This window comes from Sinocyclocheilus anshuiensis, unplaced genomic scaffold, assembly GCF_001515605.1.
Source record: "Sinocyclocheilus anshuiensis isolate Anshui unplaced genomic scaffold, SAMN03320099.WGS_v1.1 scaffold161, whole genome shotgun sequence".
NCBI classification, from domain to species: Eukaryota; Metazoa; Chordata; class Actinopteri; order Cypriniformes; family Cyprinidae; genus Sinocyclocheilus; species Sinocyclocheilus anshuiensis.
Window position 1 is genome coordinate 302,192 of NW_015539832.1, and position 27,815 is coordinate 330,006.

The 27,815-nt window shown below is 38.0% G+C and overlaps 1 protein-coding gene across 2 annotated transcripts in view; it reads left to right on the top strand.

Annotated features, from left to right (window-relative positions):
* paplna (papilin a, proteoglycan-like sulfated glycoprotein) overlaps positions 1-25,788 on the top strand; it is a 44,978-nt gene extending 19,190 nt beyond the window's left edge. The window contains exons 12-29 of one of the 2 annotated variants that reach the window (XM_016480452.1): positions 1,456-1,582; positions 1,789-1,860; positions 5,490-5,694; positions 6,790-6,966; positions 7,078-7,228; positions 7,449-7,529; positions 8,344-8,509; positions 8,642-8,729; positions 15,403-15,520; positions 16,323-16,659; positions 18,892-19,050; positions 20,741-20,868; positions 20,996-21,068; positions 21,155-21,295; positions 22,837-22,964; positions 23,058-23,166; positions 23,267-23,442; positions 24,797-25,788. In XM_016480452.1, coding sequence (XP_016335938.1) covers positions 1,456-1,582; positions 1,789-1,860; positions 5,490-5,694; positions 6,790-6,966; positions 7,078-7,228; positions 7,449-7,529; positions 8,344-8,509; positions 8,642-8,729; positions 15,403-15,520; positions 16,323-16,659; positions 18,892-19,050; positions 20,741-20,868; positions 20,996-21,068; positions 21,155-21,295; positions 22,837-22,964; positions 23,058-23,166; positions 23,267-23,442; positions 24,797-24,969 — 2,609 coding nt within the window. In that variant the 3' untranslated portion in view covers positions 24,970-25,788. The remainder of the gene's footprint in view (positions 1-1,455; positions 1,583-1,788; positions 1,861-5,489; positions 5,695-6,789; positions 6,967-7,077; positions 7,229-7,448; positions 7,530-8,343; positions 8,510-8,641; positions 8,730-15,402; positions 15,521-16,322; positions 16,660-18,891; positions 19,051-20,740; positions 20,869-20,995; positions 21,069-21,154; positions 21,296-22,836; positions 22,965-23,057; positions 23,167-23,266; positions 23,443-24,796) is intronic. The other variant, XM_016480453.1, reaches the window with a different exon arrangement.
* The last annotated feature ends 2,027 nt before the right edge of the window (positions 25,789-27,815 follow it).

Here is a 27,815-nt window from a genome sequence, read left to right on the forward strand (position 1 = left end):
TTTAAAATCACAAAGGGAGTTTGGTCCCATCAGGCTAACGTGACAGTCACGACTCATGCAGCTGTAAGGTTTTCTTTTGTTTTTACTCGCGATCTTTACAACACGCATTACATTACGTATTTCATGGCTCACTCGCTTTATGCGTATTTGGCGCCACCTATTGTTGTGGGTGTATTATTGACATGTCAAAATCTAGACCCTGAATATAAGACGACCGTGTTTTTTCAGATGTATTTCCAAGAAAAAAACATCGTCTTATATTCGGGTCAATACGGTATATGGAGGGTGCAGGCTTAGAGTGAGCTGGAGTGCCCACATGCTTTCAGATGGAGACTGAATGATGATAGTGATTGCCCTCGTTAACTGCATCAACTACGAAATTTAAACCGTTTAGACAAGAGGACGTAATTAATAAAGTCCACTAAGGGCCTATTACAATCAACAGAAGAAAGGAACTAACATAATTCATTTTAATAACTTCAGTCCCATCCGAAAGCAGGCATTGTATCGCTCCAGCTCACCAGATGGGAGTATTCCAAGAACCCCTCCACATACCACTCCAGAGGTCATCCGTGCTGTTGGTGAGGATGTAATCTTCAGCCCAGTTTATTAAATCCTTGTTTTGTTCCTGCATTCTCTTATGGGTTTGTGGGTGCAATGATGCACACAATGAAGAAGATCCTTAGGAAGATTTTTTAATATTACTCAAAACATGAAACAGGAGAAAATACAACCACTATAACACAAACAAACAGAATCAATGCAGGACAAAGGGGAACTGGAAACTGAGGACTTAAATACAAAGCAGACATGGGCCGAAACCAATGAGGCCACCAGAACAGAACATTCTAACTAATCGGTAACCAAAGAAACAAATAAGCAGGGAACGAAGAAGAGCTGAACTAATTAACAGGTTAGAAAATGGAGCATGAAACCGAAAACAGAAAAGACATGAAAACTGATCAAAAATTTTAAACAAACTGAAAATGTGACAACTTTTTTATTACCAATAAATGTGTACTTTCTCCTTGTTTGTTTGCTCAGCCATTTCTGAGCAATTTCTACCCACTAACATATTTTAGAGCTTATTTCCATCTATACATCCATATATCCAGGCTTTCCAATACTGTGGGAGCCCTGGATCACAAATAAAAATGACAGGTTTTGAGGGAACTAATTATATAAAAAAATGCAGCTTGAATCTTGATTTTTTTTTTTAAGCCTTATTGCTTGTTTTGTCTTATATAAATGATTTTGAGGCCCATTTGGACGTTTGAGGCCCCTGCTTGAGAACTATTGTGTTAGTAGGCTGCTAATATTATGCCCCGCATGCAATTGTTATGGTTGGAATTTCCTTACATATTTGTTATGCATTTATTCATGGTTGGTATATTTATATTGAAAAAGGGTTTCTATATTTCTGTAATTTTGCAATCCTTTTTCCATATATTTTAGGTTACCAGTCACGTCTGGTCTTCTGTACCTTTGATGATGAAGCGTATTCTGATTACCTGTGTGCTTCCTTCCCTCGACCCCTCAGTAACCGCACGTGTAATGAACAGCAGTGCCCACAAACCCGCAGGTACAGCATATTCAGCTCAAAGCCAGCTGTAGTGTGTTTGGTGCATGAACACCTGGAATGTCTCTTTACAGTGTTTATTTAATATCATAAACCTATTTCTGCCCACAAATGTGTTTTAATGTTGTGTTATAAATTGCGGTTGCTGTCTGACTTGTGGAGAACCGCTGGGTCTCACAGCTTTGGCTGTACTGTTCCTGTTCTGTAAGGATGGCGTATGTGTACGAGCCACGCTTGTGGAGGCCCATGGAAGCACCACGAGTCTATGTACAAGTGTACAGGTAACAGCCTTCAGAGGCTGATATACTGCAGCGCATGACCTCAAACACACATTCGTGTCCAGACTATGCAACCTCTCAGGAATCTCACATGTTTCATGTGCCTCTGGACTACATTATGAGATTTTCTAAAGAATTTTAAGCATCTGTGTGTAACTGATTTCCCAGTATGCACAGCACCAGATTATATCAAAAACAGTCCATCAGTATAACAGTGTCTTTAAGCCTTTGAGAATGAGCTGGGTAGTAAATGATGACATGTAATTTAGATTACACAGATTCCAAAAATCTTTATTCGTAATTAGATTATATTTTGTTTTAAAATGCTCATAATCTGATTACACTTATTACTTTTTAATTACATGATTACTCACTCAGTGACCGTAAACTATTCATAATTTAGTTATTCTCCTTAATTCCTTTTTTCGCTTAAATTTTACTTTCTAAAATAATTCAATATGTACACTGAGTATTCATAATATGTGATGGTCATTTTAATGTCATGTAAATTAATTTGCAGTCCATACATCTGGATTTGGGGACAAACGCACATCTCAGTACCATGAGATAATGAGAGCATAAGATTAATAATTGTGCCAGTTACTAAACTAATCTGACAAAAAAAAATATTTCAAACCTGGATGACTTTGGCCATGTCATTGCTGTTTTCATGTTTATTAATGTTTGTTCAAGTGGTGCAGACATTCCCAAAAAATTGTCAATCAAACCCCTCTGTCCTACAATATTAACTTGAAGAGATCTACAGTTAATATTTAATTTATTTAACAATGCATTTGCATGTTCTCTGCTGTAGGTTAATGGTCATAAATAATTCCATTTAAATCTATAAACAAGTTAAGTCAAAAGTAATCTAAAAGTAATCCAGTAATGTAGTCAGAATACATTACCTAAAATGAGTAATCTAGATTACATTACCGACTACAATTTTTATGTAATTTGCAATCAGTAAAAGATTACGTATCACGTGTATATATATATATATATATAACAAAAGTGTTGCGTTTATAATTTTGTTCAGTGTATTTAAATACTTCTATATTTTTATCTCTTTTTAGTTTTTTTATACATAAACTAAATGAAATGAGAACTCTTGCTTTGCACCTAGCTGAAATCAAATAAGAATATAAAAATATATGTTTATATATTTTCTTTCAGTAAATGTTTATTCTATTTTAAGTGCATAATATGTAATATAATATAATATAATATCATCCTGGCTGGCACATCTAAGAGATTGTTCACATCATTAATATGTGTTTGAGTTCAGTACGCACCAGTGTTTTACATGTTTAGTGCCATGTTTATGACTTCATTGACTTGTGAGCGCTTGTTCCATCACATGTGAAGATGAACCAAGGCCTAGGGCAACTGTTCAGCTCAGAGCTTCACTCGTCTCTTTGAGCCTGCCTCGTGTGTCAGAGGAGGTTTTTCTCTTTTGCTTTATAAACACTGCAGTAGTTTCATCTCGGTAAATATTTCACTGATTCCTGCCGTTCACATACAGTATATGAACCGTAGAGCTCTGAGCTGAGCTGCTGTCTGTGTTCTAGGTAGGTTGTTGTGTGTTATAGTTTTGCGGGCACTATAGATCTATTTTATATGTATAGATTTTATATACATGATGGGCCTGATTTACTAAGATCCAAAATAGAGAGTATCAATTAGCTTATGCTGTAGTAGTATACGTATTATGTGCTCTTTGTAGATGAATAATCGTGCAGGTTGGACACATTAAATAAATTAAACCTTTTTACCAAATATTGCTCACAGCCGAATGCCATATTACTTGATTTCATATAATCAGCATATTAGAATGATTTCTGAAGGATCATGTGACACTGAAGACTGGAGTAACGATGCTGAAAATTCAGATTTGATCACAGGAATAAATTACATTTAACAATACATTCACATAAAAAACAGTTATTTGATATCGTAGTAATATTTCATAGTTTTTACTGTTTTTAAGAGAAATTAAAATGAATATGACAATCCTTAGTTGTGTGTGTAATCCTTACATTCAGGGATGGGCAGTATTTCAAATACATGTATTTGAAATACAAAATACTATTTTGTATTTAAATACCTTTGGAAAAAGTCAAATGTATTTTGTATTTAAATACATTTAATCTTAGTATTTTTGTATACTTGTTGATACAGGAAATCAGCAGTCTAATAAAGAGGTTGATTGGCAAAAAGGTATCTTATGTATTTTGAAACTACAAAAATACTAAGATTAAATGTATTTAAATACAAAATAGTATTTATGGTATAAATAGTATACATGTATTTGAAATACTGCCCATCCCTGCTTATATTGCATTAGTAGATCAGCAATTTTTACATGCAAACCTGTAGTAAATCATGGCCTACATGTATGATATAGATGTTTTGTTGAGTCCACTGTCTGGGTGTCTCCGGTCTAATGTGTTCTTTTGATTATTTTGCCTTTTATCTGAGTGTATTTGCGTGTGAAGTAGAAAGCAGCGTTTGGTGTGTTAAAATAAGTCTTTCACTTGTCATAGCAGTACCCCTGGGATTTTCTTCTGATGTTCATGTACAGAAACCTGAAACTGTCCTGGTCCCTGAGCAGATCGACCTGCCAGAGAACTTTTGCTTTTTGCTGTGGGAGAGACCGAATTCTTTTGTCCCCCCGTGACCGATATCTTCATAATTGTTCTCTCATCTTTAGGTTTCTGGGAGCACCTGCTCAGCTTTGACAGGCCAAGTGTTTCTGCTGAACACTTGCTTTGTCCTTGTCATTTTCCAGAATGCAAAACCTTTATATGTTTGTTTAATGTAGGTGTAGGTGTGTATTTGTTGTCTTTTCTTTCAAATATTCTCGGTTAAATGCAATTTCTGTGGCATGCTATCAGTTACCGCTGTAAATCATTTTGACTTGTCCCATCAGTTGTGGAAACAATCGAAAATGTGTACAGTTGCTGTGCTTAAAACAGAATCCAATAGACTGTGAATAAATGTTTAAAATATGCTATTAAAATAAATATATGTAAAATAACTAACAAACCTTATTACTCGGTTATTTTCGCTCTCAGTATCTGTGGATTCCAGAATGGCACATTTAACATAAAGTGCGGTTTACATGGAGCAAATTATACAGAAATTATGCTTATACTGTATTATATGTGACCCTGGAGCACAAAACCAGTCATAAAGATCAATTTTTCGAAATTGAGATGTATACACCACCTGAAAGCTGAATAAATCATCTTTCCATTGATGTATGGTTTGTTAGGATAGGACAATATTTGGCCGATCTGTATTATATATACTATAATGCATAAACAGAAGTTCATCTGCTAGAAAAGTAGTCCCTCCTCAAAAGGAGTGAATTACGCCTTGGTTGCTTGCCATTGAAAGAGCAAAACTGAAAGATGTCACAATATTTTTGTGCTAACAGATCTTAAATTGTATTTAACCTAGAACATTTTCATACTCATGAATGTAAATGACCGAAAGCATGCAGTTTCTTTGGGTTAGACTGGCACTGTGGAAGCTGGTATTGAGTAGGCCGGCTAAATGCATCCTCTAAATGCTATAACTCACCGTCATTATGCTTTTTTCTGCTGATGTGTGTGTTCGTGTGTCAGCTGGGTGACTGGGGAGTGGAGTCCGTGTCCGGTGACCTGCGGCGGGGGTCTTCAGGTGAGGAGAGTGGAGTGTATGTCTCACGACTCGGCAGGATCGCGAGTGGTGGAGGATTCCCAGTGTGCTTCCTACGCACCCAGACCGCTCAACCAACAGAACTGTAACATGCAGAAATGCGCTCAGTACAGAGTTTCCAGCTGGAGCCAGGTAGATAAACTACACTTTATGAAACATTTTAAATAAAATTGTAAGAAAGTTTTTTTGTGAATCTCTCAAAACCTGTCCACCCTAAAATTAAATTGAACTTAATAGGCCAAATAGGGCAGATTTTCGTTTAAATAAAATGTCTTCGTTTACGAAAATGAAGCATATTTTTGCATTGTCATATTATTTTCATGACAATTAAGCATTCTAAATAAATCTTCTGATTCTTAATACTGTAATGTTAAAAAATGATTATAAATTGTAGAGTGTTTATACTTCACATTTGGCTGCTATTTGTTGTATGCTGGTTTAAATACAGATGCTGTAATTTATTTATATATTTATACTGAATAACACAGTAATGAAGAGTTATGGAATTATAGTAAAAAATACAAAAGTAAAAAAGTAAAACATTACACTTTACAACAAAGTTCCATTATATACATTAGTTAACATGACTAACAATGAAAAATAGGTATTTAGTAATGTTAGTTAATGATAATGTCAACATTTACTAATGCATTGTTAAAACCAGAAGTTGAATCTTTTAATATTATTTAATTGGCCTGAGCAGACATGAACTGAATGACATGAAATGAATATTATTGTTGAATAATAAATAACAAAGATAAATAAATGATAATAAAAACTGTAACAAATGTAGTGCACATTGTTAATATTAGTTAATGCATTAACTTATGATAACTAGTGGGACCTTATTGTAAAGTGTCACCATAACATTTTGTAGAAAATGTACTTAATTGTCATTAAAATGAATGTCAAAACATCTTATTGGTTCTTAAATAGGCCTTTTTTGTGTAAAATATAATATTTTTATTTTGGAGATTTGTCAGTCTTTTAAACTTTTTTTTAATTCTTATTGCATTATACTTTTATTTTGTTTTAATAGCTTTACTTTATCTTTCATTTGTATTTTTTCTCAAGGTAGTGTGAGGCGGTTATTTGTTTCTATTTTTAAAGAAGTAAAAATGAACAAATAAAAAAATGCTGCAAAAAAAAAACATTTGTATATATTATAATTGATTATATATTGCAGTGGATTCCTGTATGAATTCAAACCTGTTAATGTCTGTGTAGTGTTCTGTGACGTGCAGCTCTGGGAAACAGACGCGAGATGTGGTGTGTGTGGGTTCAGACGGAGCTTCCCTGGAGGACTATGCATGTGGGACCCAACCGGAGCCGCCCAAGACACAGGCCTGTGAGATGCCCGTCTGCAGGAGCCCCATTGGCTGGCATATAGGAGACTGGGGCCTGGTAAGGAAGAATCCACACCTCATTTACAGACAAGCCTTTGGATAAGCATGCACCCTCCCTCTTTGATTATGATATGTCATAAGCTTACCTGCTCATAAACTCTCTCTCAAGTGCTCTAAGAGCTGTGGCTCGGGGCTGCGGGAACGGCAGGTGATCTGTTCAGACAGACAGAGAAACCTGTACAGGGTAGAGGAGTGCCAGTCCAAACCCAAACCTCTTACCGTGGAAAGATGCAACGTCCAGCCTTGCTACAGGCCTCAGGGTACACAATATATTTTTTTTTAGCTTTTTATATGCTCCTCACACTTCCATTCATGGTAACAGCTTTTTTCAGAATTATGTGTACACATATTCTACACATGAATGCATAGCGTTTTCACATTTGATACATGATCTCAAAAAATGTTTATTTTTGTATTTCAATGGGTTTGATCCAGTTTATTTATGAAGTTTCTTTCTTTTTCTTATATTGGTATGAGCAGAGGTGCCCAGCATGCAGGACCCAACAGGTCACGATAACACCATTCAGGGCTTCCTGCCGTATATCGAGGATCCCGCATTAGGTTTGTTTCTAAACATAGTTGTCCATCCATCCGTCTTTCCATCCGTACACACATGCTGTATGTAAGGCTGATCTTAGTCAGATCCCAGGTTCAATTCTTAACAAGCTTAACCAGCTTTGTCTAGACCAGTTTGACCAGAATCAAACCAGCATAAACTAGCTAAGACTAGCTTGGAAATTTATGCTGGTTAAAGATGGTCTTTGTGTGCAGTTCCTGGGTGCACAAACAAACATCTGAGTTACCTGGATCTGAAAAAAAAAAATACAAAGCATTAACAACTTTTAATGGACTGTAGACTATGAGGGATTATGCTTTACTGTATATTTTTGTAGGACTAGAAAAAAATAACATTCATTTCTACTTTTCATTTGGATTGTTTAACAATAAATAAAATAAATAATATCCCTTATTGCCAAAAGTTGTTCATAAATGCCTATTAAATGTTAAAAATCATGGCTCTCAAATATATTATTGAATGGCCATAATTATTCATTTTTATCCTGAAGAAAAGAAAAATCTATTTAATAGAGGTTTCAACATCAATATTAGTATCAAAATCTGTGACACTGCTCTGGTTCATAATTTCAAAGTACATATAATTGTAATACATTGCTTAGGTTTTTCCATCGTAATAACTGCTACAAAGGTTTTTTTGACAGATCCAATTAAATTTGTTAAGTATCCTGTAATAAGACATTTAAAGAATGACATAGTCAGGTGACCCATAAATGTTATGCTTTCTGTTTTGTGAAGAAGCTCCCTGTCTGAAACATTCATTAAGGTACTTGTTATTTTTTATTGTCTAACACAACAGAAACTCCTCAAAACAACGCTGTCCACAAACCTCATGGCACGCCTCTCACCCCTCACTGTAGCCAGACCTACTATGGCTGCTGTCCTGATGGAAGTACCCCAGCCAGTGGACCACAGAGCCAAGGCTGTCCCCAGGACCAAGGCCTACCATCGTGCACATGGAGCAGGTACACATGGACTTGGATGAGTTAATCACAGAGACTAATTTGATGCAGTCTAATTATGTCACAATGCATAATTTCTTTCTTACAGTATAACTGTAAGTTACCAGAAATGTAATGCAAATGTACTTCTTTCAGGTACGGCTGTTGTCATGATGGTGTGACCATAGCCCAAGGTCCCAACAAGGAGGGCTGTCCAGATTCCTGGCCACACTGGTCTCCAGCAGTGAGTGTTCATTTGCACATATCAAATTGGGTTGGAATGCTCCAGAACAGTGTTTCAGCAGCTTAATACAGTCCATGTTGTTTCCATTTAACAAGTGTACTCAGAAGCACCTTCAGATGTCATTACAATAAGCACCTACCACACTCCTACTCTTTGTGAAATCAACTCAACTCAAAGTCATACTATATAAAGCACTTTCAAAAGTAAAAGGTACACCTAGGTGCTGTGCATATCAAAATTATTTTTTGTAAAACAAAAAATTACATAAAACATTCAATAAAAGACCATACTAAAAACAACCATCCAAATCATCATACCCAAAAGACAAACATATTCAAACATCAATGAAAATAAATATTTCGTAAGACGGATTTTAAAACCTCAGTTGAGCCTTCATCTTCAATGGTGAACCATTCCAGTCTTAGAGCTGCCACAGAAAAAGCGTGATTTTCTTTGCACTTTAAGATCAAGGAACATAATACATAGCTTGTCTGATGAGCAAAGAGATATTAGAGGTTTATAGGAAGTAATTTCTCAAAATAAATGCTGAAAATGCAAACAAATGACACAAAACCCTGCTACACATTATAATGACATGTTTTCCCATTATTCCCCAGAAAATAGTAAGGTCTCTCATCTCTCTCCCAGTGAGTGAGAATTAGTGGCTATAAAACATGCACTCAAGATGGAAGGATTCAAAGAAACATGACAGACACATTTCACTCACACTCATGAGTTAGACTCTATGGAGGGAGACTGGAAGCCTGAACAATAGACTGAGGTCCTTGATAATAGGGAATGGCACAGTTAACTGTCGTGCCAACTTACAAGCTGGCAGGTCTTTGGTGGAGAGCCACACAGATTATTCATTTCCCCCTCTTAGCCCCACTTGGCCGCCAGCAAGGAGTCAATGAAGTTGCCCTCAGCCCCAAAGTCCACAAGGACTGAGTATTGGAAACAGGATTGGCCTCACTGTAGGAATGCAGGGAGGGAAGTGTGAACACCACAAAGAATTCAATGACAATCATATTGCCTGCGTGGTCTTGGGCACAGGATCAGGTTCAGTAAAGAGCTTGAGGTACTCTTTGTCCCAAAGAGGCCTATGTTGAGCACACAGCCAGCCATCCTGATGACAAGATTCTCTAGATCAGGGCTTCCCCCTCCCCATTTAACACACCTGGATGAGCTAATCAAGGTCTTCGGGATCACTACAAACTTCCAGGCAGGTACATTAGAGCTAAACTCTGCAGGAAGTTGGCCATTCAGAAGCAGGACTAGACACCCCTGCTCCAGATCATCACATTGCACCGAAAGGTCATAGGTGTAAACCTCCTCCAGAATGTCATCTGCAAGCTCATGCAAGATGTGGTCCTACTGAGCTCCCACATCTCACCCTCAGGAAACCTTCAGGGTACAAATTCAGTGGCGTAATGTGAAACTAATCAATGCAGATGGAGTAAACTACATAATATGCCAACTACTGATAATATACAAACTACTGGTCAAAGAGCTTCTTTGTCAAGATCATGTCTACAAATAACTCCTTGCAAGCAGTGCAGAAAGGAAACATGGCCTCCTATAAGGACAAGTCCCATGAAAAGGCATCACTACGGCGTCCTTGAAAAAAGAAGTTGGCCGGAACACAAATCGGAACACCTTCAAGCCCGTCTTCAGTCCAGAACAATGGATGCAACCATAGACTGTAAAAAAAGATGGACGACGCGTCTCCTATTCCTTCCACTATAGAAAAGTGAAGCCAAAGCATCTCAGTAGGGCCGCTGCCATCTTGAGTAAATGACGTCATTTGAAGCCAGAGTCTGCACAGTAGAGATTTGTTTGGAGCCAGAGTCTGCGCAGTAGTGTCGCCGCAGTATCAAACTCCCGCCCAAATTCCCGCAGACCCAATCAACCATAACGACACGCCCCATTTTTTTAGCATCAAATTACTAGCTAAAATCAAACTTATCACAAAAACGAACAATTGAACCTATATCAGCGTGATAACTACCTTAAATGACCAAAACCATCTTTCGGAAAATTGTATTGGAAGTGTAATTTATTTTTTTTATTTTGACTCAAGTCCCATTCGTTTACATGGAGAGGGCGGGGTTTATGACCTGTACTGCAGCCAGCCACCAGGGGGCGATCAAAGAGCCCACATCTTCACTTTTCAGGACGTGTGAGGCACACCCGGATGCCTACTACATAAGCTGGTCTCAAAGATATTCACACCATATTATTTTTGACCCTTCAAGTTCATGAAAATATTGGCCTAGTTTAGTCTTTAGAGGAGAGCCACAGAGATTGTTCACTTCCCCCTTTGTGGCCCCACTCGCCAGTGAGGTGTAAATGAAGTTACCCGTATCTCCGGAGTTTACAAGGACAGAGCAGTGATGATAGTGTAGCAATGATGGTTCTTTTGATACAATCAAGGTGGCGCTGGTGTGTGTGGTGAGCTGTCTGCCCTGTTCGTTTTATGTGTTGATGTTGGCTATTTTCGCTATTTTAACATCAGTTTTAACTAGTGTAAACTCTACATTGTTAACCTATGACCGTCAAACATTACTTGATATTGGAAATCTAATCTCTTACTCGCCTGATGCCGTGTGGAGTGGATCTTATACTGTATGTGTCCACCGCCATTCGCCTAGAACATTACCTATTTTCTGTGTCGACGGCCCTTCGATGGAGACGAGGGAAGCGGGCTGGTGTTATTATCAGGATCAATCCGGTTTACTCTCTGGATTTACTCGGCCTTCGGACTTTCCCTCACTGGCATCCTGGCCAGAGGCCCTATCGGTGGATTAGTCCGAAAGCCCCCGGCTTCCTGGATGCGGCCGCGCACCCCATCTCTCCCCGGATTCGCGGTGGAGTTAACCACGGCGTTCTCCGTCTACTGAACTGAGGCCATCCTTTGCCTTGTGAGTCCTCGCCGATCAGAATGGTATTAATAAACGTTCGCTCTCTGGTCAAGAAAACTTGCATGACTTTTTTACTTCAAAGGATTTGGATTTTATATTTTTGACGGAAACTTGGGTTAAAGAGGGAGGCTTTAGTCCCTTTTCTGAACTTGTTCCTCAGGATTGCACCTTTTATAATTGCCCCAGGAAAACTGGACGTGGAGGAGGACTTGCAGCTGTTTTTAAACGAAAGTTTATTACACATACCATTCCGACTGGTGTCTACTCGAGCTTTGAGGTACAACTTCTTCAAATAGATTTGTTACGTCCAGTTCTCTGTGTTAATATCTATCGCCCACCGTGTATTAACAAAGATTTTCTAAATTAATTCTCTGATTTACTAGGAGAACTGATTCCACGGTTTGATTACATCTTAGTGTTGGGTGATTTTAATATCCATTTATGTTGCCCCACTAAACGCCTGGTAACTGAATTTAAAAATCTTATTGACTCATTTGATTTCGGGCAGTGGGTGCAAGAGCCTACTTGTGCTCATGGTCACACGTTAGACTTCTTTCACTCTTTCATTCTTTCACATGGATTCCAAATATCGGACATTGAAATAAGTGAAACTTGTTTTTCTGACCACAGACTGGTACTTTTTTCCTCTCATTTTCCCGATCCAGTAGTTGCTACACCTTCAGTGACTCGTTTGAATCGCTATTTCTCCACTCAGTCATTTGAGAGATTTGCTACAAGTTAGACTTGGTTCTTTCACATGGATTCCAAATATCGGACATTGAAATAAGTGAAACTTGTTTTTCTGACAACAGACTGGTACTTTTTTCCTTTCATTTTCCCGATCCAGTAGTTGCTACACCTTCAGTGACTCGTTTGAATCGCTATTTCTCCACTCAGTCATTTGAGAGATTTGCTGCCTCTTATGCTATAACTGATCAACCTTTGCCTGAACTGTCCTCTCCTATGCAGGATGTGAACAGACTTTTTAATTGCTTCCATCAAAAATGTTTGTCTACTCTGAATCTTATAACGTATTGTTACTAAACCCCAGCCATGGCTTAATGATTCAACTTGTTTGCTTGTTTGCTTAGAAAGGCTTGCAGAAGAGGAGAGCGAAAATGGTGCAAGGATAAGTTACAGGTCTCATATGAAATGTGGAGAGATTATATGTGTATCAGAGAGCTGTTAAGGCCACCAAGTCCAAATATCTATCCGAGTTTATTGGTGACAATTTACACAGACCTAAGACCCTCTTCTCTGTTTTTGATTCTGTGCTCCGTCCCCGTCAAAATTTATCCTGATGCTTCCGTATCACTGTGTGAACAATTCTGTACATTCTTTAATGAGAAAACTATTCAATTAAGATCTAACCTGCCCTTGGGGAATTCTGTTCAACCTGAGAGATCAAGTGACCCGATGCTGTGGAGCGATTTTCAGCCTGTTTCTTTTGAATCCGGTATAGGCATTGTTGAACGTCTAAGATCAACTTCATCTTCTCAAGATATCATTCCATCTAGATTTCAAAAACAGATTTTCGATACTGTTGGACATGATCTTTTAACTATTTTTAATACTAGTCTGATTACTGGGGTTGTTCCTGACTGCCTAAAAACAGCTACAGTAACTCCATTATTAAAGAGGCCCAATCTTGATTCTTCGAATTTTAATAATTTTAGGCCTATATCAAACTTGCCATTTCTTTCTAAGATTCTTGAGAAAATTGTGTTAAACCAGCTGCAGTCCCATTTGATGTCAAATAATATTTTTGAAAAATTCCAATCGGGTTTTAAGTCTCAACACAGCACGGAAACTGCACTTTTAAAAGTTGATATTTTACTAGAAACAGGTAAAGGGAATGCTGTGGCTTTGGTGCTTTTAGACTTAAGCTCTGCATTTGATATGTTTGACCACAACAACTTGATTTCCAGGTTGGAGAGCTGTGTTGTGTTACAGGGCAAGGTGTTGAAATGGTTTCAATCTTTTTTAACAAACAGAAGTTTTAGTGTTTCCATTGGCCAACATAGTTCGTCCACACGCCCACTTGCTTGTGGGGTACCACAGGGCTCAATTCTTGCCCCAGTTTTATTTTCTATATTTATGCTACAGATGGGTGCTATCTTTGAGAAATATGGAGTGTCCTTCCACCTATACGCGGATGATACTCAGCTGTTTTCCCTTGCAGCATAAAAGTAAAGAATTCTTAGGACCCGAATTCTTTAGGTTGTCTAAATTAATTACAAATATGGTTAAAGCAGAATCTTTTAGTGTTAAATGAGAACAAAACCGAATTAATTTTGTTTGGTTTAAAGTCATATGAAAACTGTGCCCTTCATTTTGGTCATCTCTCTTCCTACTTTACACCCTGTGCTAAAAATCTTGGTGTTCTTTTTGATTGCAACCTGGGTTTTGAGAAACAAATTAGTGGAGTGGTCAAATCAAGTTTCTTCCACTTACGGCGTTTATCAAAAATCAAATCTTTACTCTCTGTAAAACAGTTTAAACAGATTATTCACTTGTTTGTTCTATCTCGTTTAGATTACTGTAATTCACTATACTATGGTATAAGTCAGTCCTCTATAATGCGTTTACAGATGGTCCAAAATGCTGCTGCAAGGATGCTGACAGGCAGACGGAGGTTCGATCATGTCTCGCCCATTCTTATTTCACTAAACTGGTTACCAGTCAAATTTAGAACTATTTTTAAAATTTTAACTTTTTGTTTTTAAATCTCTTCATAATCAAGCCCTATCATATCTCTCTGAGGCAATCTCTATCCATAAACCAAATAGGTCCCTAAGATCCAGTAATCTTGGTCTCCTCTCTGTTCCTAGATCCAGGTTCCATTGTAGAGGTGATCGAGCCTTCACTGTTGCCGGTCCTAGTCTATGGATAATTACCATATAATTACCAGCTTCTATTAGAGCTGCGCCCTCTTTGCCAGTATTTAAATACCTGCTTAAAAAAACATCTTTTGTCAATAGCTTTTATCTAGCCATGTCAATTGTATTGTTATATTGTGTTTTGATGTTTTGTGGTTTCTTATTTGTTTTATTTTTAGCTGTATTGTACAGCGCTTTGGATCAACCAGTAGTTGTGTGAAAGTCCTTTATAAAGAAAGAAAGAAAGATAGGATTAGCCCCACTGTAGGAAGGCAGGGAGGAGAATGGATACCATGAAGAATTCAATGATCGTAATTCTTACATGGTTTTGGGCTCAGGTTGTGCAATTGCTGCAAACTCAGTCATCCTGATGGCAAGATCCTCTAGATCAGGGCTTCTAGAGGGCCTGGTTTTCAATCAGTATGCCAGGTTTTTCAACAATTCCCCCTTGAGACCCTCAGGGTCTTGCCCTCCCTGGCTGGCATTACTTCAGTTAGTCTGGTGTACATGTTCTGGAGGTCGCTGACTGTCCACTTCTTGGGAATTTTGAGGAAATATGTCATGTTCTCTTGACAGGCTTGCTCTTAGATTGCTTTATCTAGATATGTGAGTTTCTTGGATCTGTCTAAAAGTTTTTGGCTTTCTTTCTTAGAGATTCTTTTAGGAACATTAATTGGCACTGCTTTTTTTACTTGCATTATTTTTTTTTACTTTTTAATGTGCTCACAACAAAACAGTTCTGGGTTCCTGGAATATTCCATCTCAAACAAGTGCCCATTTGCATTAGTACATAGTACATCCTCAGAAAGAAATGCCCTAATGTCTCTTTCTGTCTCTGTTTTTATGTCCTTTTTGTTTATTTTCTCTACAAAGTCAGACATACCATCTGCACCCACAGACTGCCAGATGTCCACCTATGGTTGCTGCTATGATGGTGTGACGGCCGCTGGTGGTACTCATGGGGAGGGGTGCTCCAACCCCCCCAGCAATAGTGAGTCATAATATAATACGTCAGAGCATTAGAAAAGTGTTGTAGTCGAGACCAGCGCATTTGAGTTGGAGCCAAGAGGAGGGTCGAGTCCAAAGGGACCAAGCCCATGAAAATATGTGACCCTGGACCACAAAAACAGTCATAAGGGTCAATTTTTTGAAATCGAGATTTATACATAACCTGAAAGCTGAAATAAATAAGCGTTCCATTGATGTATGGTTTCTTAAGATAGGACAATATTTGGCCGAGATACAACTATTCGAAAATCTGGAATCTGAGGGTGCAAAAAAATCTATATATTGAGAAAATTGCCTTTAAAGTTGTCCAAATGAAGTTCTTAGCAATGCATATTACTAATCAAAAATTAAGTTTCGATATATTTACCATAGGAAATTTACAAAATATCTTCATGGAACATCATCTTTACTTAATATCCTAATAATTTTGGCATAAAATAAAAATCTATAATTTTGACCAAGCCCAATGTATTGTTGGCTATTGCTACAAATATACCCCAGCGAATTAAGACTGGTTTTGTGGTCCAGAGTCACATATGTGCAAGACCAAGACAATGTAATTCTCAAGGCTGAGTCCAAGACCAAATTGTCATGGTTTTGGTTTATCATGGACTTGGGAGCATGTGGACTCTGTCTTGATTCTGATGACACTGTTCAGGTCTCATTTTTGATTTGGATTCGAATCGGCTAGTCTCGACTACAATACTGGTATTTGAAGAAAGTTGTTGGCTAATCAAACTCTGTAGAAAAGATTGCATATTGTCTCTTACCCCTCGGCTCCTCAGCACAGCGTTCTCGGTCCTGTGACCTACCCCATACGGTCGGGCCATGCGATAATTGGACATCCCGTTACTACTACGACCGCTCTGCCTCGCGCTGCATGCATTTCTGGTATGGTGACTGCCATGGCAATAGCAACAACTTTGCCTCGGAGGAGGAATGCCAGAGAATGTGCCTGAGATCCGAACTGAGCCAGCGGGACCAGGCGCATGTCTTGTCTTTGCAGCACGGTGGACGCCGCTTCACCGCACGGATCCACCACAGCGCTAGTGGTGCGACCCACATGCACCGGGCTCACCGGCTGGACCCCAGTGCCATGCAGCAGAGCAGCCCCGCTGCCAGGTAAGTTTCTCCAACTTGCCCTGGATCGCTCTACTCCTCTCCCAGGCCCAAGCCCAAGCCCCTGCAAGTTCTCTTCTGCTGTTTGCCCTTCATGCCCTGCTGAAGAGCCAAGAGAGGAGCCGCAGGCCATGCACAGAGACTTACATAGGCGTGTTAAATGCATTTGCTTTTTACAAAGTTAGCGATAGTGAGCATTGCTTCACTAACAGAGTTCTGCGTATGTACACACAGGATCCAAAATTAACTTTTTGCCACGTTTGCCAATATTTCTTAATGGCCGTAATAAAAAATATAATTTTGTCCGCATGACAATAGTATACACGGAACATCATATACAGGCTAGATTGGTTTCTCAGGAAAAATTTGCTTCTCAAAAGAACTTGATGAGACTCCCCATAGACAATGCTAAAATTTCAACAGCTGATAGTGTTTGTATGTCTTTGATTGGAATTTTAGACTATCATTCATAAAGTTTAACCATTTGTGAGACTAACACTAGTTGTGATATATTTTTTTTAAGTTCCCAAATAAGTTACTGGCCAACTAACAAGTCTTAGTTAAATTTGGACCCTGTGTACACACTCTAAAACACATTTGCAATTTGAACGCAGCGTAATGCCATTTTCATGTATTATGATTTGCCTCACGCTTCTTAATCTTACTAATCTACTGCATCAGTATACACTCTGACACACACTCCATGTAGAAGTTCACTCCTCACTGTGAAGTATTGGACATTGCTGTGCTTTTGGGACTGGTTTATTTCCCCTGACGCAGACTGTTATCCTCTTCTTTCTGTTGCTTTAGTGTTTAGTTACTTTTAGTTTACTTCCCCCTCCCATACCCAGGTGTGTGTGAGGGACATGATTCATTAAACCATGACTAATAAAATCTGCCATGGGGTCCTAATCATCCCTGACTGTTTGTGTGTCTCTCCCAAGTCCTGTTCTTGCAATGTAGCTGTAGTATGTGAAACAGATTGTTGTAGAGTAGAACACCTCACCTATGCACTTGCTGTGATTTTGCCAAGTGTTCATGGATCAGTATCCATGGTGTTCCTAGAACAACATTCCAATCAACCCGTCAGATTTAAGGTTTAGAGTTGACATGCTCATCAACCAATTAACTTTCTTTAAATGTTCCAGGGCCAACAATATATGTTACATGATGGCTGCATTTTTTGATTTCAATATCCTAATACTAACACCCAGTCCTAAATAATCAAGCGTCAAGTAATAAATGGGATTTCTTCCATGGAACAAGGAATTCTGTTCATTATGTATACGCTATTTACAATGCTATTCTTTCACAAAGGCTGTTAATGAAGTTGTCAAGTGGTACAAACAATAATCACTTTTAAAGAAGTAATTTAGTTGTTTCTGACCATCTCATCTTGAGAGGCTAAAACTTGATGCTACTTACTAAAGAATTTATCCAGGCCTGCCTAACCCTCATTTCCTCTAGTGTTTGTCATTGGGAAATATTCCTGATGAATTGTCATGTTGTTTTAGACATCCAGCAGTAAGCAATATGAATGAAACAAGGCACAAAAGAAGTAATATTTGACCTATTTTTTTTAACTGTCTGTATAACTGAAATTTTCTTCCCTGCTTTGAGTAAGGAAAGAAGATTTATGACATTGAAATTCACTGCTAGAACATGGTAACAAGCTGATCTGAGATCTGAGAAATGGCAATAGAGCACAGCAGTGATGATCAAGTCAATTCAACTGTAATTACTGAAATGCAAACTCCAGGTTTTGGCCCACAAAACTTTGTCATCCCTGCAGCACTCTGTGGTTGGTCCATAAGGGAAGTTCATAATTAGTAACCATCCAGTTTCTAACCTATTCCGATCTTTTGTCTGAATAAGTCAGAAACTGGATGGTATTCTAGAGCTAGGTTCTTCTAGTTGAGTTCTCCTCTCCCCGTGGTCTCTTGTGGGTGAATTGTCCGCATGTTGGTCTGGTGTTGTTCTTTTGGGATCCTGTATTCCAGCTGTAGCCGGTCAGGCTGATCTTTATGCTTGCTGTGGTGAGTGCAGCACATGCTTTGCTGTTCCCAGTAGTACAGCATAAAGTCATATGTCTTCTTTCTTTCTTTCTTTCTTTCTTTCTCTTTCTTTTCTTATGCATGTCTGTCTGTACCCCCTTGCCTTCTGTCTTTTCCCCTTTTTTCTCTGTTTCTGTACCTGTGTCTCTTTCCTCCTGCTGTCTGTTCTCCTTTTCTTCAGCTGGACAGCTGTAGGTGTGAGTATAGATAAGTCGGATCCCTCCACGGTGGAGGGGCTGGTTGGTCAGCAGGTAGTGTTGCCCTGCAGGGTGAGTCCTCGGCCCTCCTCCACTGTGATCGTGGAGTGGAGACGGGATGGTGTCCCTGTTGACCCCGCCAGGTCAGTACCTGATGCACTTTATATCCTTCTATACACAATGTATGATATGGAAATATAAATATTTTATCTCTTAATATTACTGTTTTTACTGTATTTTTGATCAAATTAATACAGTCTTGGTGAGCAGAAGAGACTTCTTTCAAAGGCATTAAAAATCGTTATTATTCCAAACCTTTTACCTGTTGCATATACAGTGGGTAAAATAAGTATTGAACACGTCACCATTTTTCTCAGTAAATATATTTCTAAAGGTGCTGTTGACTTGAAATTTTCACCAGATGTCGGTAACAACCCAAGTAATCCATACATACAAAGAAAACAAAACAAATAAAAGTAGAATGACACAGGGAAAAAGTATTGAACACATGAAGAAAGGGAGGTGCAAAAAGGCATAGAAAGCCAAGACACCAGCTGAAATCTATCAGTAATTAGAAAGCAATCCTGCTCGCAGTCAGTGGAAATTAATATTAGCTGCTTCAGTCCCAACACCTACAGTACCAGAATGATGAAGATGAAACAAGGGTGGACATTTCAGCAAGACGATGATCCCAAACACAGCCAAGGAAACTCTCGATTGGTTTCAGAGAAAGAAACTAAAGCTGCTAGAATGGCCAGCCAAACACCTGACTTGAATCCAATAGAAAATAAGAACTAAAGATCAGATTTTATAGAAGAGGCCCACAGAACCTTCAAGATTTGAAGACTCTGTGGAAGAATGAGCCAAAATCACACCTGAGCAATGCATGCGACTAGTTTCTCCTACAGGAGGCGTCTTGAAGCTGTCATTACCAACAAAGGCTTTTGTACAAAGTAATAAATACATTTCAGTAGTTCAGTACTTTTTCCCTGTGTCATTCCATTTTATTACACAGAACTTAATTTCTGAACTTATTTGTTTAGTTTTTTTGTATGTATGGATTACTTGGGTTGTTACCGACATCTGGTGAAAATTTCATGTCAACAGCACCTTTAAAACTTATTTACTGTAAATAAACAAGTCATGTAAATCACGTTAACCCTAAATGTCATCAATAGTGATAAGTATAATTGAATAGCAAGTAAATAAAGAAGTTGAGCGGCTGAGAAAAATGATGTGTTCAATACTTATTTTACCCGCTGTATATTGCAAAAATAATTAAAATAAAAATATATTGGGAAAACAATTACATTATGTAATTGTCTGCTTTATGATGGTATAGTTTTGTTTTAATGAAAAAAAAAAAAATTGTGTGAACTTACTCATTTTGTGTTCCAAAAAAAAAAAAAAGTGATGTCATACAAGTTTGTAATGACACGTTGCTTTAGTCCAGCTCTTAATCTCATCCATAATTAATATTTTTTAAATGTCATTCTGTTTTTAATGATTCTGTTGGACTCTTTTTCTTTTTGTGATTTCCAATTAATGTGATTGTAGCTTGACTTTGCCTAGCATATGTTAATTGGACTACAATTGTCTTTGACATTGAATGCGCACACTGAAATACATATTTTATCTTTCAAAATTATTCAGTTATACATTGTGATGTATACTTTGAGAGAGACGAAGCTCGACTGCACAAAAACCCTGTTGTAGCTTGATTATAGCTGTTGTACCTTGTGTGTGTAAACATACTTAGTAAGTGCACTTTTGGCTGAACTATGCCTTTAACGAGTCTTTGTTAGATTTGTTGATGAGTAATTGATCACTCAGGCATCAGCAGCAGTCGGACGGCTCTCTGTTGGCTGGTCCTATAACATTGCAGGATTCTGGCTGGTTTCTGTGTGTGGCCACAAGAGACCGTGACAGAGATCACCGCTACATTTACCTGTCTGTCTCAGGTTAGCGCTATCCAGTCTCTTTATTTACTTGCTATTCAATTATACTTATCACTATTGATGACATCTAGGGTTAACATGATTTACATGATTATTTACATGAGCAAAACACATTTTCTTTCAAATACAGGAGCATCTCAGAACGGTGGAGGAATATCAGAGACAGATTCTTCCCAGTCATACACATCACATTCATCTTCCAGGTACAAGACATCCATCATTAAATGTTGGTGTAATTATGCAGCATATGTTCTCACTCATTACTCACCGTGGCCTTCGCGTTTGTCAGGTTCAACATTGACTATTCGTCTCTGGTCGAGGCTCGAGCAGGTCAGACGGCCAAACTGCGGTGCGCGGTGCTGCCAGTCTCTTCCATGCATGCGGTGACCGTTCACTGGAGCAGAGCTGGAGAGCCGCTCAACTCGCTCAGGTGCCTTCATCTGCATGCGTTTCTGTGACTCTCTTTCAAATCCTAGTGAGCTGACTTGCTCTATGCTGTCTACATAGGCTCCCTTCTAGAGCTGCATCCTATGCACAGTGGAACCCTAAAAGTGTGATTGATTTGGAATGCACTAGATAAGCAGCAACTCTGTGTGCCATACAAATAGCAAAGGAGACTCAATCAAGACACTAAAAATACTGTTTGTTTGTTTTTTCAAGCATCTGTCAATTATGAGATTTCAGGCTTTTTAAGCTAAGTATTTTTTTATAATTTTTTTTCTCCAGACTAGTGGAAAGAAAACATCCAGAATACACTTTTAAGTGTTTTATCTGTTTGTCTGTAGATTTCAATTACAGTACATATCTTGAAAGGTGTCAGACTCTGTTCCATGTTTTGTGTGTGTCCTGCTCCCCATGTGCCTTCCCATGCCCTTATTTGGTTAGTTTCCTGTTCCTCCCCTGATTGGTTAAGTTCATTGCTCCCAGGTGTCTCGTCATCCCCTCCTCGTGTGTTTAAAAAGTGTTCCCAGTCCCAAGTTCTCGGTCCACTGTTAAACGTCTTCCTGAGTTCGTCTCCCTTGGTTCCTGAAAATAAAGTCTTGGTAAAGTATTCTCCAGCGTCTCCTCGTTCCTCGTGTGTGTGCATCGTGACAAAAGGCTGTTTTCCCAAAACTAACTTTTTGTTTTTTTTCTCCTGCACTGAGCCAGAAACCTCCACTTCAGCAGCACTTACAAACACCAAACTTCACAGTTTTATTCCTATCTAGATTCTGAAGGGTTTTACAGAGGGATTTGCTCATATGTCATTCACACTGATTCATAGAACATTTACTCCTAAAAACATGGCGAAAATTTATTTTTTTTATTCTGTCTGTTGACAATATTTTCTGATTTATGGAGTGATAAAAATAGAAATCCCCTCTGTAAAAACCTTTAACTCTAATATGTCAACAAAATAAAACGAGACATTTAAACCTGGCTTCATTCAATGTTTAGATTTCTGTTCTATAAATGTATGCAAATGAGTGCATATTTAATTACATAAAACATCATTTGCATATTTAAACAACAATTCCGTAATGTAATTCTTAATGTAATCAATGAGCTGGGTAAGTATGGTGACATCTATTAGTTATTTAATTTTTTACTCTATTCACCTGGTGTGTCTTGCCTCAATTCACAGTTGATTTGTGATGTTATTTTATAAATTAGCCTTAAAAATACACAGAATATGCAAACATAAGATTGAAAAAACAAAAAAACAGTTTCAGTCTCACTGATATTGATATAGTTTTTGTTAATTATTTTAATATAACTCTAATTCAAGTAATGAAAATGCTTTGTTATGGTGTTAATTTTAGTTAACAATAATAACCCTGACAATTTGTGCTACTGAATGAAATACATTTGTGCATTTTTCTTGCCTCATCTGCCATCTCTTGTTTTCATTGCGGTGCATTCTGGGATTGCCTTTTTTGTCATTTGCTTTTCTATGCCGTCTGTTGAGATGTTAAATGTCTCCTAATGCAGGCATTCTCAACACTCTGATGGCACACTGCTGATTAACCAGCTGACGTCAGATGATTCAGGGCTTTATACCTGCACCGTCACGGACGCCCAAAAGTCTGAAGAACGCCAAATCCAGCTCAGGGTTGTTGGTGTGTCTCTTTTTCCAGTATTTGAATCAAATGCAACATCCTCTGAGTTTTCGGTCTCTGCAGTATGCTTGTAATATTCTCCCGTTTCTCCAGGCGACCTCAGGATCACTAAAGCCCCCACGGATGTCGATGTGCCGCAGGGCAGCACTGCTCAACTGCCCTGTGTAGTGACCGGAGAAAATGTGAACGTTGGCTGGTCACGGTCAGTTCAGAGAACTCGTTTTATAGCTTATAGTTTGTATTGAGTGCGAAGGAAGCATTCATGGATCATCTGATCTGGCTTTGCCTGTCTCTCTGGACAGGAATGGTGTGCCAGTGCGACCGGACGGACATCATGTGCATGTGTCAGCAGACGGGACACTAATACTAAATAATGTCCAGTCAGTGGATGAGGGGACGTATACCTGCAATGCCTACACTGGGACATACTCGGTCAGCGCAGCGGCTGAAGTGCGACTGGCCAAATCCCCTCAACAAGGTCAGTGGAGTGAGAACGAGAGGGCAAAAACTGCATTAAAGAAACAGTCCACACAAAAATGAAAAACTTCCAAACTTGTATAAGTTTCTTTCTTCTGTTGAACACAAAAGAAGATATTTTAAAAGAAATGTTGGCAACCAAACAGTTGACGGTAGCCATCGACTTCCATAGTATTTTTTTCCATACTATGAAAAATCTATATAAGTTTCTTTCTTCTGTTAAACACAAACGAAGATAATTTGAAGAGCTTGTGTAACCAAAGGGCTGACGGTAGCCATTGACTTCCACAGTAAAAAATATATATATATATTATGAAAGTCAGTGGCTACAATCGACTGTTTAGTTACCATCATTCTTCAAAATATCTTATTTTGTGTTCCGCAAAAGACAGAAACTCGTACAAGTTTGGAACAACATGACGGTGAATAAAGGATGACAGAATTTTCATTTTTAAGCAGCAATATTTGTCAATAATTAGCTTTTTTAACATTTGTAAGAGCAATTTTTATACTTACCTTTTTAATTGTATCTCTGTTGTCTTTTTTTTGTCATATTTTAATTAATTAAAATTGATCTGAATACTATAGAGTGTTATCAATAAGGTGGAACAGAAGCCATGTATGTTTATTTACTGGCATACATGTACTTGCGCAACAAATGCATCTTGTAAACAGTATGCATACATAAAGTATTTCAATTAAGGCTGCAATATTATAAGAAAAATCAATATGGTTGATTATTGCTCTTGATATTGTAATTAAAATGTTTTTTGGGGGGATAGCATGGCATGTTCTGGCTACACAAAACAAGCTAAGTTTAATAAAACCAAGACTTCACATTGGTTATTTTAAGAGCATCAAAAACAAAACATTTTTGGGAATAAATGATATACAGAAAGCAAGTAAAGAATGTTCCTCATCACTGAAGGGCTTCGTGAGTTCTGCGCTCTTGCCAAATCTCCTGTTATAATCTCTGTTTTCAGTGAATTCAGTCAGTGACGCACACTAAACATGTTTCGGTGACTAACCTCAATGCTTCTGATTGGCCATTGCGTTCATAAACTCAACAGAAACATGTGATTGGTTATAATGCTCAACATTGCAAAAAAAAAAAAAGGTGTACAAAATGTGATGCAACGTGAGCAGATCTAAATATAATGCTGTGAATCGACACTTTTCATTCATTTTTACATTTCACTTTAATCTCCACAGCTGCAATAGACTGCAATGCATTTTTTGCCCTTAGCCTTTTGTTAATTTCTGACTCTGGACAGCACACCAAATTAGTTGATACCATGATAATGTGATGACATGCGCTTGTGAATGTATTTGAATGTGTCTGACTGCATCTGCAGATTTCAGTGGGAGTCAGGGGTTGTCGCCGGACTGCGTGGATCAGCCTGAACTGGCGAACTGTAAGCTGATTGTGTACGCACGTCTGTGCTCCAGCCAGTATTACTCCAGTTTCTGCTGCGCCAGCTGTGCCAGGTATGCCAGGGACAAAGATGGACCCGGACAAACCAGATAGATCATGTGCAATGAATCCCGTGGCCTCATTGGTCGATTCAGACTGACATTCACCTGCCGTGTACAGAGACTCACCTCATGATTGAATATCAGCATCACCTGCTGCTTCAACTCCACATCAACGCTGACCTCAGGCATTCAGTATTCCCAGCCCATTCAGATCAGAGCTTATTTATCTTTGTGTGTCATCTCTGTGTGCATTTTTGTGTGGAACTGTTTAAGCGCAAATGAATGTTCAGTTTGGATTATTAACAGGCAATTGACACTGTAGTACAAGAGCTGTCTTTATTGTGCTGTTGTTGTAACATGTATTAGGATATACTTGCAGTTAAAACAAAAACTGATTCCACAATTAGGAAACGCTTTCATGTATTTCGAATGTGTAGACTGCAGTGATGCACCGAAATTCAGGCAACCGAAAATACTCAGCTAAAAATGAATTTTCGGTTTTGGCTGAAACGGTTTTGGAGGGCCGAAATCATTGACGTTGAATTAGTGCTTCACTGACGGAATTGCAGTAAGCTTTATGCTTTAATTGTTACTTTTGATATGAAACAGTCTCAACTTTCAAACTCTGTCAATTTTATAATGAAATTTAAATGATAAATGCGGTTTTGCTGCTTGTTAATGTGTTTTGACAGATCGCCGTAGCACTTCATTTCAAATGACACGTGAACCAATCGTCTCTTTCTCTTTACTACTTGCTATAGCACCAAATAAACATGAATGAACATCAGAAGAAACCATACAACTCACTGAACTGAATCACGTCTCATGTAATCACTCAGTCAGCATTTCAACTGCATAGAAAATCAATAAAGCAGCTTGTAAACAGCATGTCATGTAATGTTACATCAGGAAACACATTCAATGTCCATAATTTGTTTGTTAGGTAGCTAGAAAAATTAACTCTTGAGAGGATCATTGTGCTAAATAAATGCACTGTATTACATGTTCATTATATTTGTACTTTCTTATTACTGACACCATTAAAATGTTTATTCTTTAACAATGACTACAAACTAAATGTATTACTAAAAGGTTGATATGAAACATGCCTTAAATAACTGTTCAATTAAAATGTTTATATACAACAGTTTTTTATTTGAGTGTTAGTAAATAAATTTGATTGAGTATTAAACTTATCTTTGCCATTTTGGGCTAAATGGAAAACTAATTTTGCTTTCGATGTTTCAGTAAGACATTAATTTCGGTGCATAATTAGTAGATTCATTTTTGTAAGTGAAATGCACAGTAATGCATATATTAGTATGTGCTAATATTAATGCCATGTATCAAATAAACTGGTTATGGCACAGAAACCAGTAAATACCAAAGAAGGAACATTTTCACGTAACGAACACTTTTCCTGATTGGTTGGTCTAGCTTTGTACTGCTGACAAACTACGAGGACATGAAATCCTCTGCTTATCTAGTTGGAGACACACAGATTTCTTTTGGTCCAGCATGAAGGAATGTCTCGACAGATAGAGCTGGAATTGGCAGGGTTTCCAGCGCAGCTGTTCTCAGATCCATCGATAGCTCATTGACTTATGTTTTTGATCATTTTTCTGTTTAATACCCATCATAACTCTGTTGAATGAAGAAATAAACATTTACACATTGTAAACATAATTATGTGTGGCAACGTATACTTTAAAAAAGCAAGATGTTCTGTTGAAGTATGTGACATGTTTCTTTAAATCTTGTGGTTCAGATGCGAAGAAGCAGGAGGGTTTCTGTGTTTGTTTATCAGGTGTTCAGGTCTTCCTCAGCTAACAGGGAACGTTCCCACGACTTTCATTAACGTTTTTTTCAAAGGAATTTAAAGGTTATGACAGAACATTCTTAAAATAATGTTTATAACGGTATTAATGGTTGATTTAGGCTACGTTCGCATAATGTTAAGAGAAAACATTCTAAGAATCTTGGGAGGACAGGTTCTTTAAACATTTTTCTCAGAAAGTCCTTTAGTGTTCTGCGTGGTATGTTCCCAGCTAAGGGAGAACATTCATAAAGGGTTTTTTTAAAGGTTATGTGAATGTTAAATAAAACATTCTTAAAATAATGTTTATGGAACGTTCTTATAACACTATTAATATTAAATATATGTTCTAATGTTGAGAAACATTCTTTAAACAATGTTCTAAGAACATCATTATGACGCTATGAATATTTGCTATATGTTTTTATAATCATTGTGACAATAATGTTCATGGACCATTGATTGGATGTTATTCATTTTCGATAGCCTAAATGTCCTTAGAATTATACTGAGGAACAGTTTAGGAAAAAAATATTACTAGATAGTCCTTTTAAAATTAATGTTTGGCTTATATATTTGATTAAAATAGTAATACTTAAAAGAAGACAAGAATTTATAGGCTACGGAATGAGAGAGGTGAACAGTTGAAGTGAACAAACCATGAGCTAGGACTCGAACACGGGTCACCTGAAACGGTGTTGTGCACACCAATCTCTTACAATGAACCTAGCGTGAACCTCTCACAACATTTTGATCTGAACTACAATAAGAGGCGGTTCACACAGAAAGCGTCTTTGCGTCTAATAACACGAGATACAGCGCTCTGGAATAGTTTGAAAAAGTTTGCTGTGAAACTGACATTGATGAGCTGCGCTGCTTGTAAAAGTTTAGATGGTTTTGACATGGCGCCCCAGCTAACAGAGAATGTTCTCCTAACTTTGGCTAATGTTCTCTAAAGAGGTCAGAACTGTCCGTCTTGACTGCGCTTATTTCACTCCCCTCACTGCCCCAAGAGTGCCGCCTACTCTCGCCTACATTTCAGGCGAGGCACATCTCAAACAAGCCTAATAACTTTATACACG